The sequence below is a fragment of the Sorex fumeus genome, unplaced genomic scaffold, assembly GCF_029834395.1.
Source record: "Sorex fumeus unplaced genomic scaffold, SorFum_2.1 ptg000100l, whole genome shotgun sequence".
NCBI classification, from domain to species: Eukaryota; Metazoa; Chordata; class Mammalia; order Eulipotyphla; family Soricidae; genus Sorex; species Sorex fumeus.
In genome coordinates, this window is record NW_026606157.1 from 8,532,232 (window position 1) to 8,549,796 (window position 17,565).

At 42.4% G+C, this 17,565-nt stretch overlaps 1 protein-coding gene across 5 annotated transcripts in view; it reads right to left on the bottom strand.

Moving 5' to 3' along the window:
* SOX5 (SRY-box transcription factor 5) overlaps nucleotides 1–4,182 on the bottom strand; it is a 445,641-nt gene extending 441,459 nt beyond the window's left edge. For all 5 annotated transcript variants that reach the window (XM_056134640.1, XM_056134639.1, XM_056134637.1 and 2 more), the window contains exon 1: nucleotides 4,021–4,182. In XM_056134640.1, coding sequence (XP_055990615.1) covers nucleotides 4,021–4,058 — 38 coding nt within the window. In that variant the 5' untranslated portion in view covers nucleotides 4,059–4,182. The remainder of the gene's footprint in view (nucleotides 1–4,020) is intronic.
* Nucleotides 4,183–17,565: the final 13,383 nt, after the last annotated feature.

Below are 17,565 nucleotides of genomic sequence, written 5' to 3' on the forward strand. Positions count from 1 at the left end.
AAAGGCACCTCTTAGACCCTCTTGAAAACATAATCTCAAACTTAGAGGTGGGCACATGTTATCAGATGACAGGATACACTCAGGGAGTTTCCCACCGATTCACACCTAGAAGTTACCTGCTCTCTTGAAAGTACTCCTCATGAACAGTGTAGTTTTTTTTTCTTTTGAATTTCTAATTAAACTGAATAAATCTCTCTGAGTAACAAATACTATGATGAAACCTTAGGTAATTAAAAGACCACTAATGTCAGAGTCATTCTAAAAGTCCACCGATGGCAATTTTTCATAGCAATTTTACAAATCTGTTTTTTTGTGATAAAGATGTTATTATTCCTTCAGAAAGAAAACTAGACAGTTCCCTAATGCGCAAAGATTGATTATTTCATGATTTTGGCCACAAACAAATTTGATAAGAAAATAAAACATAAAATAAATTAAAATTTTATTACACAAGGTCTTTCATATGGTTTCTAGCAACCTCTAGGAAATAAGAAGTCTGTTGAGTACACCCGGTTTGAGAGAAGCAATCAAATAAGTGATACTATAAACTTAATTTGATTCATCCCATTACATTCAGTCCCAACTTTTTTTTTTCTTTCCAGACATTATCGGACTGTCTTTTTTGAGCAGTCCTCTTACACTTTGCTCTTTAATTAAGTCCCTAAAATAAGCAATTAGAAAGTGTAACAAGTAGCTTAGTCATAAAACTATTACATTACAATCAAACAGGCTGAATTTAAAAGAAAGCAAAGCAGTACAATACTGCTGGCAGCTTCAAAGTGCTTTTTCCCCATTCGTCAGAAACTAATATTGAAATTGAAGGCAAAAATTTATGGCATTTCATCTGGGAATATGAGTAAAGAGAAGGTATTCTCCAAAGAAAACCTAAAGTCATAAATTCTTGTTATTTATTTTCAGATGAATATATAAATTCACTGTCTTCCTCTGAAGACTGTAGGAGTTAAAGGATTTGCTTTAATGATTCTCGCACTAAATCTAGCCCATGTTGCCAGTCATGTTTCTTCTAAATAGTATGATGCAAAAAAAAAAAGGATTTCTTTCACTAATTTTTAGAATTTGTAAGTCTTTGCCTATCACATCCTACCTAAGAAGTGCATTTTTCATTAATCAATAGGACTTGCTTAAAATTAAAAATAAAATTCCAACTGATTTATTTCTTAATCACTAATTTGCTTTAATTTTAAACATTTTCTAACAGATAATGCAACTATCTGAATTATTTAACGTCGGAATATTAGTCTGACAGTATTGGCCATGCTTATTTCATGAACACCTAATACTGTCATTCACATCTAAATCCAAGTTTGACCCTAGTATTTGAGTTCTGACTTAGTGCTTAAAGTTTAAATAGTATGCAGGATGGAAAGAATCGACGATGAAGACAACAATGAAATTTTGTTTAAATCACAGACTTTCACAACATGAAAAAACTTCGAGTAACGTATTTGTACTTTCTAAAGCAAAGTTCTCAATTTCATGAAGAAATTTAGAAGCATTCTCTTTACATTTTTAAGTTTGTAAAACTCACCTACAGCAGGTGAGTAAACAGTAAAAATTACCACTTGATAGAAATAACCCACTTTCTCAATAAAAATTGCAAAGAATACAGCATGCAAAAAAGTTTACCATACGTGATAGTGAAGTTTTAGCATATATACTGACTTTGGAGAATACAAGTATTCAATATTGAGACTGCGTGATATATTCTATGCGGGTGACTGAAGATACACTCACCCCCATACAAATTCAATGTAAACAAATAGTAATGATTTATTTACTGAGATTTTTGTATGTATTACCAATTACAACCACAGGGGAAATTATTAAGAATTGTATATCATGCAACATTTCTCGGACTTATTTTTGCTACTAATATTTCTAAACATGCCATCTATACTAAACACCCTATTGATTATCACTGTTTATTTAATTAGCCAGTTATAAAAATGTGCCTCTGAGTGATTAGAAAGAATAAAAAAAAAAGAAAGTAAGAAAGAAATTCTTACGGGGGTGGGGGGCAATATTAAGAGATTCAAGTCTCAGAATAGGAAAGGGAAAGGTTTAGTTTAAAAAGAGACAATTTCAAAAATACAAATAAAGTTCTCAGTAGGGAAGCTTGGCTATCTAGACAAACGGACTATAACCTGCTAAAATGCAACTACCTTTTTATAAGAACATTCTGTTAAGAGGGATACAAATGAGACTCAGTTTTATTTTCAGAAATACAGAGTTGAAAAATTATCATCATCAAGTGCTACTTACTCTGTGGACCCTAGGAAACTCGCTATATTGAAGCAACAGACCACAACACTAGGTAATAGTATGCAGCAGTTCCAATAACTTCAATATCAACATATAAGGTAGACTATATTTTGAAAATAAAAACTAGAGTTACTATGTAGAACTTTCAAAAAATTAAAACAGTTAATAACATTCAACAATTCATTGGAATTATCTGCTGAGGATGCAGCTTAAATTTAACAGCAGAAAGAGAAAGAGAGAGAAGAAGGAGGAGGAGGAGGAAGATGAGGAGGAGGAAGAATAAGAGTGAGAAGAAGAAGAAGAAGAAGAAGAAGAAGAAGAAGAAGAAGAAGAAGAAGAAGAAGAAGAAGAAGAAGAAGAAGAAATAACTAAAAAGAAGAGAGTATTAATGTGTATATGTGACTATTTTACTTTCTTTACTGACCTAATACTGACTTCTCTAAATGTGAGCACATTCAAGCACTATTTTAATCTTAATACTCTTCTTTTCCATTGCTTCACTTCTAGAGTGTTTTAATCTTTGTCCTTTCTTTTTTCGTCTTTTCATATCAAATTCAGTCGTTTGAGCGATGAACAGCTTGACTTAGCATATTTTTAACCAGCTGGTCTAGCACCTAGCTTGCATTGCATAGTCAGATACAACAAATGTTTATACAGAAGGTAGCTTTCATGAAAATGAAAAAAAGCCTGAGTAGCATGCATCCTGGCTTTTTTTAGAATTTTTTTTAATTCACCATACAGAATACAAAGTTTGAATTCTTTTTAATGGCAAACATAATTCTATTTATAGTCTAAAAAATGAACTTATGCCGGGATAAGAACTCCAATTTAAAATTGCAATGTGTACTTATAGGAGCAGGAAGGGGATTAAGATTTTTTCCAAAGCCCCATTTTACTTGCACCAACATCAAATGAAAAGCTATCACACAGATTTCTCCAAATAGAAGCTACTTAATTACAAATCCATGGCGTCCCATCATAGCAAAAGGGGGAAACAGAGTATACCCAAATTCAGTTTAAGATAGCTCCAACAGTGGCCACGAAAACTTAAGAAAAGGATGGACCGCTTACTACTCCCTTTTGACATTTCCAGTGTAACCTACGAAGAGCATGCGGAGGATGTTAAATTTTCTTTTTAAAATATTCTGTTCTCTGATATCAACAAAAGGTCATGTGCTTTTTTTTTTTCTTTAACTGAGCAGCTTCCAAAGTTTTACGAAAGGATCAAATAGGAACTTAGAGCCTCCCTTGTAACCACCACTGAACTGTTCTGACACCCCACACATTACAAGACAGAGATGCTGAAAATGGTCACCCTGCACAAAAGCTCTTTAAAAGGTGTAAGGGTTGGGGGGGTGTGGGGGGGGGCTGGTGGAAAATCAATGAAGGAAGAAAGTAAGAGTGAATGAGAAACAGAAGCAGCAGCGGCTGCTGGAGAAAAGAGATGCTTCACGTTCAGTTCATTTCCTGCGAGAGCAGGAGGAGAGGACACAACCTCCACACGGGGCTCAGAAATCCCGGAGACTTTGCAAATCAGTTCAGTTGGGTCCCGGGCACCCGCAAACAAAAATCCGCTCCGCAGCCTGCAAAGGAGCCCCGGGGCGGGCCGAGAGGGAGCTGCTCCCGCAAGCAAACACGTTTTCTCGGGAGCATCTTCCCAACTGAGCCAGAGTCGACTACGGTCCAGGGGGAGAGTTGCGCTCCCTTCGCGGAGGGGGTGGGGGGGACCGTACTCACCTTTCAAACTCCTGGGGTAAATCAGGGTCAGTAAGCATGCTGGAAAAGCACAATTTCCCTTTGTCACCGCGGCCACCTAGGATCGTCTCCAACTGAATCTGTCAAGTGAGTCCAAACCTCCTAAACCAATTGATTTTTCTCTGTCTCTCCTCTCCTCCTCTCCTCTCCTCTCCCTCTCTCTCTCCTCCTCTCCTCCTCTCTCTCTCTCTCTCTCTCTCTCTCTCTCTCTCTCTCTCTCTCTCTCTCTCTCTCAATATCTCCCCCCGGATCCCCCCCTCCTCTCCCTCCTAGGACTCCTTGACCAGTCTCTTAAAGGGGTAGCGCACTTCCAGCGGCGGGGTCCAGCCCCCCTTCCCTTCCCACACCCTCGCGCGGGCTCCGTGCGGGCCGCTGCGAGGCACCAGGCAGCGCCTCCTCCTCCTCCTCCTCCTCCTCCTCCTCCTCCTCCTCCTCCTCCTCCTCCTCCTCCTCCTCCTCCTCCTCTTCCTCGTCCTCCTCCTCCTCCTCCTCCCCCTCCTCCTCCTCCCCCTCCTCCTCCTCTTCCTCCTCCTCCTCCTCCTCCTCCTCGGGGGTGCCTGTCCCTTCCTGTTAATTCTTCCTCGCAGGCATTAGCCAATGTGAGAAGTCAACTCATTCACCGCGTCTCCCATACTCCGGGGCTCCTCTAAATAATAAAAGTCACATGCGCACAGACACACACACACACACATGCACACACACACACACACACACACACACACACACACAGACACAGGAGGCTCGCAGGATCTCTGAAATGCATTTGCTCCTGATTAAGAGAAATCCATACACTCACAGAACTCCAATTAAACTGCATTTATGAGCTCATTAGGCAAAAAAAAAAAAAAAATCAAATATGAGTAGTAGCATTTTACACCCGGAATGAACACTCCTGCTCCCATCCACCACCCCCCCCCCTTTCCAGGCTGGCCCCTCTGTGCGCACACGGAAACGCACACGCACGCACGCACGCGCACACACACACACGCGCGCGCGCGCACACACACACACACACACACACACTCACTCACGCACAACAATCAGGCATTGTTCTGCGGGAAGAAAAGCAACTTTGACAGCTTGAAATATAGCAGAGGCCCCTCCAGGGGAACCTGTAAACAACTTGTCACTCAGGCGCCCGGGCTCCCGGCCCGCCCGCCCGCATCCCCGCCCGCCCCGCAAACTTTCCCGGCCGCCAACTCCACGCGGGACCCCCGCGCCGCCCCGCACGCGGCCCCCCGCGCCCCCCGCGCCGCCCCGGGTCCGGGCCGCGGCTCCTACCGGGCTCCTCCCGCGGGGGGCGGGGAGGTCGGGGTCGGGGGGTGGGGGGCGGCGCGGCGGGGATGCGGGCTGCGGGGGTCGCTCCGACGCCCTCGGTCCCTGCCGCCCCCGGGGGAACCGGGTGGCCCCCAACTCGGGCCCGGCCGTGCCCGCCCGACCCGGCCCGGCCTGGCCCGGCCTCGGCGCCGCGGCGATGACCCAGATCCCGACGGGCCGGCGGGGTCCGCCGGCAGGTCCCGCGGCTCCGGCGCGCCCCCCACGGCCCCCGCGGCGCGCGCCGACCCCCGCGGCCCGCAACGCCCCGCGCGCCCGCCCGCCCGCCCGCGCCCACCGGGGGCCGGCCCCCGGCACAAAAGGCTCCGCGAGCCCCGGGGAGAGGTGAGGAGACACACACACACACATCCATACACACACACACACAAGCACACGCGCGCACACACGCGCACACACATTCGCGCACACCTACACGCGCGCGCACACACGCGCGCACACACACACACACGCGCACACACACACACAGGCACACACACACGCACACACACAAAAAAGCCTGCCATTGTTGGGAGGGCAGGTCAGTTGATTAGATTTTCGGTGGAGAATTCCACGAGGAAATTCCCTTCAAAGCCCAAGTGATTAACTGGGGCTAATTCTGGAAACACGGGGCAGACAATGGGTCAATAGTCTGCGCGGCCAACGTCCAGGCTGGCACTGAACTCACTTTGAGAAAAAAAAGAGAGAGAGAGAGAGAGAGCCAGACTCCCCGGGCTGGTCCACACCCGCCGCCCCCCTCCCTGGCCCTTTTATTTTGCAGCTGGACAACATTAAGGGCCTTTCAAACCGCAAGGCTTGACCCCACCGCAGTTTGATTAGGTCCCACTCGGCCCTCCCCTCCTCCCGCCGCGACAGGCAGACGGTAAGTTTCCTACCCCGGGACACACCGTGCCAGCGTGCCCAAAGCCACATCCACGTGCCACCTTCCCGCAGGAGCCCGCCAGCCTATATGCCCAGCCTGGGCACTGGGAGGTGGTGGTGGGGAGGGGTGGGGGGAGCAAAGTTAAGAATAACTTGGGCAAGGACAACAGCCCTGCAAAGACACCTGCCCCAGCTCCAGGACCAGTGTGGAAGAAGCCACCGTGGAGCGTGTGTGTCACTGTGGAGTTCAGACACGCAAAAAAAAAAAAAATCAACAACGCAGGATTCTGACCCACCCCGAAAGGCTGCTTAACAGAGGAGGTGGCAAGAATGAAGGCTGACAGGATTCTTATGTTCAGCACTTGGGGAAGGGGCAGGGGATTACTCGCTATTCTTTCTTATTAGTCTCAAATGATTATGTATTTCAGCAACAACCTTGTCCTCTACAGAAAAAAAAAGAAAAGAAAGAAAAGCAAAATTGGCATTTATGTTCAGTTCTATCTTTTTTCAGACCTTCAGGGACCGTAAGTCCAATGCACCCTAACTGATAAAGTAGATACATGACTTTTTCCCCCCTCTTGATAAAGTATAGGAATTATTGTTAATGGAGGCTTTCAGAAATTTAGAGATGGGTGTATAGCTACGTGCAGTTTGAAAAATAAATCTATAAAAAATCCTGACTCGGGAAACTTGTCCCATCTTCTCTCAACAGAGAGAAATGCAGAGAGGAAGGGCAAGTGTCCCAGAGTCAGGGGTGCTAGAGCCAGGAAGAGGAGGAGGCAACGAGGAGAGGAGGATGCACGAGACACAAGGACCAGACACAGTGGCAGCACAAAGATAGAAACAAAGATAAAGGCCATAAGGCAGGATGCTGAGCTCCGTATGCTCCCAGCTGCTGGCCCTCTCCGGCTCCTACCTCTGCTGGTTTCTCTGAAACTCTAATCCAGAAGGTCACCCAAGCAGGTACGCAAGAGCGGGAATGCTGGAGGCCAACTAGAGCATAAAGAAACCAGGCTTGCCTCCCAGTCTTCCCTGCCTTGGTTTTGTTTGCGTACATATGTCCAATATGCGTACGCCAGAAAGACACAAAAGCATATAGGGAAATTGCAAAGGGTTTGGAAGTTACTTTAAGACGGCAATGTATTTCTAGAAACCTCCCTGCATCCATTCAGAGGCAACGTGTCTCGTGCAGAATCGTTCCTGCTGAATGAACGGAACAATTCAGGAACTGGATAGAAAATATGCCAGGTATAAAAATGATCGTCTTAATAAGGATAATGAATTCCGTTCATATAGACCAGCTCAGGGATGACACGCAGCAGAGAAAGGCGTGGAGATGTACCCCCCTACGTTTCTCAGTATTCAAACCTGGGCAAAAGAATATAAATTGACACAACTGGTTAGTGATCCATTTGTTATTTGAAACTAGATCTTATTTTACTGTGAAACCATAATATGTAATAAAATGATGCACCGGAATTTATAGCTGAATGAAAAATCCCAAGACAGTACTCACTTTTTAAGTGATTTAAAAGACTTCCAAATAGTGATTAATGAAATTAAATTTGAAATAATCTCATTGGCATAAGTTAATAATGCATTTCACGGCTGAATGGAACAGATCTCTTTAAATATACCTCTCTAAGCCACACAAGTTCCTTCTCTTTGAATTCTATTCTGAAATTACACATCTACAAGGTTTTTGAATGTGAGAAAAGAGAGTTCCAAAATGTTCTCATGAAATTCTGCCACTGATAATTCAAATGATTAATAGATACCAGTATTTAATAGTAAATTACTATTACTTATATTTTACTTTAATATGAATGCTAAATGTTTACGTATGAAATGTCTGCTAGTGACAACATATGTTTAATAAAGATAGTTTATCAAAAATGTAAAGCATTGTTAAATTGGATATATAGCTAGCACTCTCTACATCAGAACTAATATCCCCCAATGTTGCTATACTCTTATGAGTAGGACTCCAGAGATTTTTAGAATATATGTAGATTGGGACACTCTTTAGCATCACTGAGCATCTATTAAATACTTCTGATGTATTTCATATGTTGACTTTAAAATAATTCAAGAAAATCTGATTTTAAAATACATATCTGACCAAGCTTCAAATTAACTGCTTGTATTTAAGTCTGATCAAGTAAATATGAAAAGGTAAAAGCAAAATAAATAGTAATAATGCTCATGAAGCGGACGGAGTTGGTACCAAATGCAATGATGACCTATAAACACTGAAATTGAATATCAATACACCTTCAAGAATACCAGAACACAACAAACAACAATAGGCATCCCGCAGAAACATCTTTCACTTAATAAGTGTCTTTGACACTGCTGTAGAAAAATTATGGAGAATGGAATATATCTGAAAAAGTATGCTCTTGAGCTCAGGTTGTTTCCACTGCTAATAAAAAAAAAGGAGACTCATACAGGCCCAGGACACAGAAGATACACTAGCAAACACTGCTGGAAAATTCTCAAAGAGAATATCTAGAAATGTTAAGATTTAAGCCATTGTCAAAATTAACCCCTTTCAGCCAACGTTTCAAGCAAGTGTTTCTAATCATTCTCTTCATATCAAATGCAAGTATTTTTAATATCCTATTTTAGGGAAGAATCATTAAATATCCCAATTTATTTATTGGGATGGGGTGTGGGGAGTAGGGGCCTCAGTGGCAGAGCTTGGTGGGGTGGGGCTTGACTGACTCCGTGCTCAGGGGTCACTCAGGGATGCTTGGGAATTGGGTTCAGTGCTGGGCTGCTGCTAGTATATACTATCTCTCTGGCCCCCAAATATTCCAGTCTAAGTATTGAAATTTAAAGATACAGTTACAGGTGCAGATTGCACTTGAATATTTTCTATGTATTTCTATCATCAAGATAAATTTTTCCCATTTATTAACCGGACCATTATTTTTGAGAAATATTTTTGTATTTAAACCAAAATTAACTTTAAAACAACAGTAGTCCGACAATACCAACATCGTATTAATTGTACCTGATAAAAGAGGGATAAGGAAAATGTGCAGGTATAATTTTTTCCCATGCACTGCTATTTGCTTTGTCAGAAAGGCATAAAATACCTCTTTCCAATACAAGAACTTCTAACCAATGTACATCTGTGAACCATTTCTCAACTGTCTGATGAGCTCACCACCGATCTATAACATGTTGCTTAAAACTCTGACTTAAAGGAAAACTAAATAAAATTTAAGAGTAAACTAGTCTTGTGAATGGACACCAGTAAAACACCTGAAAAGTTCAACAGACTATCTCCTTTTCTAAAAGACAATCAACCTTCCATAAAACATTCAAGTCAGGGAATTAGCACAAAACTGTGTATAAACTTGAGGTTTTTCTACTCTCCTACTTTCTGAATTGTCAGGTGGTTTGTTTAAATATACATATAAATTGTTCTCAGATCACAGTTTGGGCCACGTAAGACTTTTCAAGAACACATTCTTGAAGAATGTGTTTCTCATAGAAACCCAGTCCTTACTCTCAAACAGATGAGGGCTTTCCTAGTTATTATTCCTACCATTTCATATTTTGAGTAATTTTAAATAATCTTTAAATGATGGCTTTAATTTTTGGAGAATTTTCTGATAGTCATTGTGATGCATATAAAACAAATTATTTCATTTCATACATGATATCAGGAGTTGGATGACTCCATCCACAAACGGGGGATTAGTGATAAAAAAGAGAAAGGAATTCAATTGTCAGAGATCTCAAGACTATAAAGTGCAGACATAGGGGACATCAAAGTGTCACTTTGTCTCTATAAAGTTTTAATAGGTACAAAATGCTAATTTATCACAACTATCGCCTAAGAGTAATTAAATATTGACTCTATACACAGGAAGTTCTACTATGTAAGTCTCAATGCTAAGTGAAGGGCCAACTTCAAACAAACTTCGGGTAAATGATGACTGTTCAATCTCACGTATAAGCTGATAAGAAACTTCTTTGGAGAGTAATTAATAATTCAGAATACTACCCTCATCCTCTCATGGTAATAACAAACATCAATGCTAGTACTGCTCGTTATGTTATTTGCTTCGCTTTTATTTTTTAATTTGGATGTATATATTTTTGTGTGGGGGCCACAATGAAAAATGCTCAATATATTGGCGTTATGCTCACGGGACTATATGTGATGCCTGGGATTGAACCTGGGTTGACCGCATGCAAGAAAATGCTTTTCTGCTGTACTCTCTGGCCCCACTTTAATTTTTTTAAAGCTGCCCTTTAAAAACAGTGCTAATGCAATATATAGGTTTTGTTTTTCAACAATGTGTAGTTTTAGTTCTTTTTAGGATATAGTGATATCAGACCACATAATCCACCAAAGTGACAATCAACTTACCACCCCACCATGGTCAGCAATAATTTCTAAACATTCTCTATTTTTAACATGTTTTAAGATGGAAGATAAATTTAAGATATTTTTGTATCCTCACTTTTCTGGTTTCCATGTAACTAATCACTCTGCAATGGCAATCCTGTCCACGAGAAAGAATCCTTGCAGAAAATGTTATCTATCAGGAAGGTAAGACCAACTGTACTTACACTTTATTTTCCTCACTCGTTGCATAATTATCTCTCTGTATTTTAAGTGGCAATGGCTAACGGCTGTCAGTTCATGTGGATGAGACAGACAAGAACAAATCCCTTTGGTGGTAAAGATCAGAAGACAACTATTAAAGAATCTCTCTAACCGCGAGGGAGAAAGCCATTTGAATATAACCAGATCTTTAAAAGGTGCTCTGAGCCACCATTCCATTTTGTAATTTCTCAACGTACGAAGGAATTCCAGGACCACACTGCATCGACACTCTGCAGTTCAGTGAGAAGCAGCCCCGAAGTATCGCTGCAATGCGGTTTCTCAGAATATCTCTGCAAAAATCTTTCAATGCCGGTTCTTCCAGGGGAGCTTTCCAGCGTAGATACTATCTTTATGCCTTTCCTTTAATCAATCAATGTAGAATTATGGGCCAAAACCAAGTAAAATAAGAGTAAAATATTTCAACACATAGCTTCGAATTTAAGTTGATTCCACTTGTGTGTTTTGTGTTTTCCTTTGCGCAAGCAGTGAATGACAACTCTGCTCAGAGTAAACCAAAATGCTACCTTTGAACAATTTCAGCCTGCTTCTATCCAGAAGAGCCAAGAAAAAGCACTTGCCTGAATTGTGAGTTAGGAGGTTTGGATTCAAAGTGTGCCTTGTGCCTCCTTAACTATTGATATGAACTTCACCAAGTTGAGCAGTTCAGAGTAGCTTATTCATTCGCTCTGTTCTGTGGCCACAATATTAATGTTCAGGGCTTCCTCCTGGCTCGGTGCTTAGGGATCACTCCTGGCGCTGCTCAGGGGACCATACTCAGTGTCAGGAATGGAACCCAGGTCAGCCATGGATGAAAGGCATTAACTCTCTCACCATTGCATTGTACTATCTCTCTGACCCTCAAGAAGAAGATTTTTCTTTTTTGCTTTTTGGGTCACACCCAGCAATGCACAGGAGTTATTCCGGGTTCATGCACTCAGGAATTACTCCTGGTGGTGCTTGGGGGACCATATGGGATGCTGGGAATCGAACCTAGGTCGGCTGCGTGCAAGGCAAACGCCCTCCCCGTTGTGCTATTGCTCCAGCCCCAAGAAGAAGATTTTTAAGGTCACTCTTTACTCTCTCATTCAGATCCCACACTCTTACTTATAAGTCAACTCACAACTTGTAAAATCAAATTTCTTATTTTTGAAGTCATACCTCAATTGTATGTTCTTTATAATAGTTTCAAAACTAATGCTTAGAGTTTATTTTAAATCTTTAAAAGATGCCATGGCTCTGATTTATATATCAATTTAAGAGGAAGAAGATACAAAGCTTTATTCACTAAAGCTTAATAAGCTTAAGTTCAATAAGGCTAAAAAATTACCAGACTAACATAAATATTCACCAATGGAGATGATCCTATTTAAAACAACAACAACAACAACAAAACAACTCTTCTGGGAGTGAGAAGGCACACCCAGCAGTGATCAGTGCTTACTCCTAGCTCTGTGCTCCGGAATAACTACTGGTGGGCTCAGGGAATCATATGGAGTGCCAGGGATCAAACCCAAGTAGGTCACATGCAAAGCTTCCCCACTGTACTATCACTCTGGCTCCACAAAGAACTACTTTTATTGCTAAATTCATCTATTTGTGATTTAGGAAATTAGCGTCTAAAATTTTAAGTCATAATGATTTTTTCTCTTCTAAGTACACTGAGTAGAACTCAATGGCTGTTTCTCCCAGAAGGGAGCATACAATGAGAGAGCCCGACAAGCTACCAAGAGTATCCTTGCCACCGAACTCCGTGCCACTTGGGGCACCCCGGGGGTGGGCAGATGAGAGGCCTTCCCTCCCCAAGAGACCCAGCCCTGGCTGCCAACCTCCAATACCCAACCGCCGCCATGCTTCAGGCCCCTTTCCACACACTTGGGCCAAGCCTCACATATGAGTAAACACATTCCTGGACCATGTGGCACATCATAAGACACTCCTACTCATTTTCCACGATTGCCACACCATATTTGATGGGGTTCAGACAGTAGGCAACAAATCATAGAGGGAAATGTATCAGAGAGCCCGGCAAGCTACTGAGAGTATCCCTCCCTCATTGCAGAGCCTGGCAAGCTCCCTGTGGCATATCCGATATGCCAAAAACAATAACAATAACGGGTATCATTCCACTGACCCTGAAAGAGCCTCCAATACGGCAGCATTGGGAAAGACGAGTAAGGAGAGGCTGCTAAAATCTCAGGGCTGGGACGAATGGAGACGTTACTGGCAACTGCTCAAATAAATTGATGAACAAAGAGATGACAGTGACAGTGACAGTGACAAGTACATTGAGTAGTGTTCCATCATTCACTGGGAAAATGAAAGGCATGTACTACTATACTGAAAGACTTCATATATGTGCAATGGCAGAGGCTGTCAGGCAGAGGGGAATAAATACAAGGGATTTGAAAATTTCAAAACCCAGAGACATACTATAAAGGTCAAACTGTTAAACAACCTAAGCAACTAAATGTATTCTAGAAAATCTAGTTCATTTGGGGGGCTAGGTAATGGGAGAATGGGGTGCAGGGAGGTCAAAGAAGGGTTACTACTATTGCTCAGTGAGTCCAGTGACCATTTCTGGCAATTCTAAGCCCATCGGGTCATTTGTGATTGACAGTCAGACCCAAGATTGTGGCCTTGCTCATCCCTGATGTGCTAGAGATCTCAAGGGCCACATTTCAGGGTGCTCAGTGCCCTACGGACCTAACTTGTTGATGCTCTGGGCACCCCATGGCATTATGGGTCAAGTGAGGGTACCATATCATCTCCTAGGGCCAGAAAATCTAGCGCTTTTGTTTCTTAGTTTTTTTTAATGAATCCTGTGAATATTCTGAAGATCTCCTGAGCAACAGAAAGCTCCTTTTATGCATGTTATTGTTATGAAGAATAACTTACTGCCATCGTGGAGAAAATAATTCAGTCTATGCCCAGGAAGAAAATGCAAGAAAAGAGAAATGAACTAAGAACACGTTAAGTCAATCACACAATATGCACAGAATCTTTCATCTAGACTTTGTTGTTCAGGCCAGACAGAGTGGTGATTGGGTGCTCCAGTTGCATCCATGACGGGGGTGAGTGGGTCACTACTGGCAGAGCTCAGGGGACCATGAAGTGTGGGAAGGAAAATCCATGGTTCCCCTCAGGCAAGGGATGTACTCCTGCGCTTTGAGTGATCTCCCCTCCTATGTCATGTCATATTTTTAATGTAAGCATTTTAATACATATACTAATGTCTTGTCTATGCTGCAAACATGGTAGTTTGAAGCAAAAAATGATTGATATTTAGAAGTTTCCCTGAAGTTGAAACAGTTAAGTATCAACTTGTAGACTAGTATTAAAAAACAGATTTAACCCTAAAGAAAGCAGAGATCTGATATTAGAAACATATACTTCTTACTTTGCTTTAAAGTCAAAGCATAAAAGACAAGACTATGCACAGTTGTAAGTTGGCTGGCAACTCTACCACAGGTTCATAATAATGAATAATGCATGTTGTTCCTGGTTTGGGGACTGAGCTTAAGATGTACTCAGTCAGGACAGGTAGAACATTATTCTTAAAGAAAAAGTCACCTTAAGCATTATTCTAGCGCTGGGTGTGTACCTTGAATTTCACTAGAAATATTATGGGGCAGGGTGGGGGACATCAGTATACACACTGCTTTTATGAGCATATTTTCAAGTTACAACAGTCTCATGAAAAGGTCAAAATGTCAAGTTAAAGATGTTTTAAGGCATCATGAGCTGAAATAATATATGATCACCTTTGCTTACTTCAATATAAAATTATCAAGTTCTTACAAAGGATAAATCCACCATCTCTACCCTGAATAAGTCATATAATTTTCCAAAGAAATGTAGAGTTATCAATGGTAATTCCACAGAACAGAAAACAGGAGTTAACTACAGGGCCAACAATGAACTAACTCCCTACTAGATTTCTAGTAATAGGCAAAAACACCAGTTGAACAAACATCTCCCACTGCAAGTCCACTCTGTAGGAATTATTTCTAAAACTTATCTGAATAAGGTAAAGTAGCCTACTCGGATTGGAGTTGAGCATCCTCCACCCAGATCCTCCAAATTCCAGTAGGCGGGGGTCACACCCACCACCTGGCCCCCTGGCGCTGTGTAATCCCATCAACGGCCAAGGCTCAGAGACTATAAAATCCAGCTCCCGGACGAGAACAGTGCAGTCTTCTGCCCCCGTGCCTGGCTGTTCCTCACCGGGGCCCCTTGGAGGGGAGCAGGTTGAGCTTTCCTCCCCGCCCTGACCAGGACTCCGGCAGCCGAAGACCTCCAGGACCAGCCACCACCATGCTGAGACCACTCTCCGCACACATGAAGGTACTGGCAGAGGGACAAATCCACGCGGGTTCCGGGGCCGAGATCTCCAAGCCTACTCGGATTGGAGTCGAGCATCCTCCACCCAGATCCTCCAAATTCCAGTAGGCGGGGGTCACACCCACCACCTGGCTCCCTGGCGCCGTGTAATCCCATCAGCGGCCAAGACTCAGAGATTATAAAATCCAGCTTCCGAAACCGCACGGCCGCATTCGTGGCCGCGCGACATCTTATCAGGACATCTTTTTATGACATCTTATTATCTCAGGCTATCGAATGTAGCCTGCCCACAGGGCAGAGTCTGGCAAACTCCCCGTGGCATACCCAATATGCCAAATACCAGTAACAATGACGGGTCTTATTCTCCTAAAGAGCCTTGAATATAATCTCAGGGCTAGGATGAAAGAGACGTTACTGGGTCCTGCTCGAGGCAATCGACGAATAACAGGATGATGAAATGAAAAATGAAAAAGTTATTTGGTGAGACTCAATTCTGTGGGAAGTTTAGTAACAAGTGGTTTCTATCAGGAACACATGCCCAGGAGCTCAGGGACTTGAACCCTGTCCTAGATCTCCTGGGCCTGGGGTGGGAGGCCTTGGTTAGCCCTGTCTTGGTGTCACATCTGGAAGCACAGTGCAGCTTCGCCAGTGGTGCTGGAGGCCACTAGAGCAGGGCAGGCAGTGCTGGGAACAAACTCGAGGTCTCGAGCATGCCTGCCTGTACCTCACCATTTGCACTATCTTCCCAGCCAGGATAAAAGTGATTTCAATGTCAATAAATCCAACTGATGAGCTTCCAGAATTCGCAATTCATCTGTTAGTGTCCATAAGAATAAAGATGGGACTGGGTGATAGCACAGAGGGTGGTGCATTTGCTTTGCATGCAGCTGACTCGCGTTGGATCCCTAGGATCCCAGATGGTCCTCAGGGCCCATCACGTGTGATTACTGAAGGCAGAGCCGAAGAAGCCCTGAGCACCTCTGAGTGTAGTCCCAAAACCAAAAAAGTAAATGAAAACAAACACACTAGGAACTCAGAATGTACAGTGAGAAGCAAAGGGCAATCTGTATAAATCAATGGCTCTTTGTATAAGATTCAATTACAAAGGGATAATGGAGCATTCAAGGATGTAGCGCAGAGGTAAAGAGCTCATCTCTATAGGCATGAGTCCCTGGGTTCAATCCCTGCTCAGACAAAGAAAAGAGAAAATGGGGGGGGGGGGGAGTGGAAGGGATGCTAGCAGGAATGTCGCTCAAGTGACATAGAACATGCCTCGCGTATGAGGCCTGGAGTTCAGAATCTCAGCACCACCTGCTCCCACTAGCCTCAGAAGGTGTTTGTGTACCTGCTGATCTCTGAGCACTGAGCAATGCTGTCTGTGTTAAACAGAAACAGAGACTATGGGGGGAGGGGGCAGAAAGGAAGACTATTGGCAATAGTAACATAAGAGACAAGAGACAAAATGTCTATGAATAAACTTATTCATGTGTAAGACACAGCCGGAGAAAGCTGAAGGCACTAGAGGAAGACATACCATGTTCCTGGACAGGCGACATCCATACAGGAGTGTGGGGGCCAGAGCAATAGCATTGCCTTGCATGTGGCTGACCCAGATTCAAACCCCAGCATATAGGAATGGTGCCCTGAGCAATGCCAGAAGTAACCCCTGAGCGTCGCCAGGTGTCACCCAAAAAACCAAAAATAATGTAATTTCCATCTAAATAATGTATAAATTTAGTAAGTTCAAATACTATTAAAAATATTAGCATGTATTAAAGAATTAGAAAAACAAATTTTATAATTATGTCAATAAGATGAACAAGAATAGTTAGGACATGCTGAAACAGAATTAACTTCAGACATCAAAAAGTAAATTGAGTCTCAATTATTAAATAATTCTAATTGAATCCATGAAAAGAATATAGACTGTAAAAGAAAATAGAGAGTTAAAGAAGAAACACATAAGGAGAATTGGCTATATTCTGTTGGTAAATGATACAGGTGGCATTCAACAAATACCCAAATTAAATTGGTATGAACTAAATTTATAAATCATTAAAGGTTAATAAATTTAAATGAATAAAAACAAAAATTCTTCAGGAGAAAAGGCCGTATGAATGAAAGGATATAGGCAAATATAAACCAGGGCAAAAAAAAAAAAGAATGAGACTCCATAGCATGTGAGGAGCTCTCTGAAATTAATAAGAAAATGATCAAGACCTCACAGTAAAACAGGAAAATACTACAACATGTAATGACAAGGAAATACAAAAAATTCTTAAAAAATAGATGTTCAACATCTTCTATATTAATGAAAATGCAATTTAGAGCCCCATGTGATAATCATTTTTTTAACCTTGCCA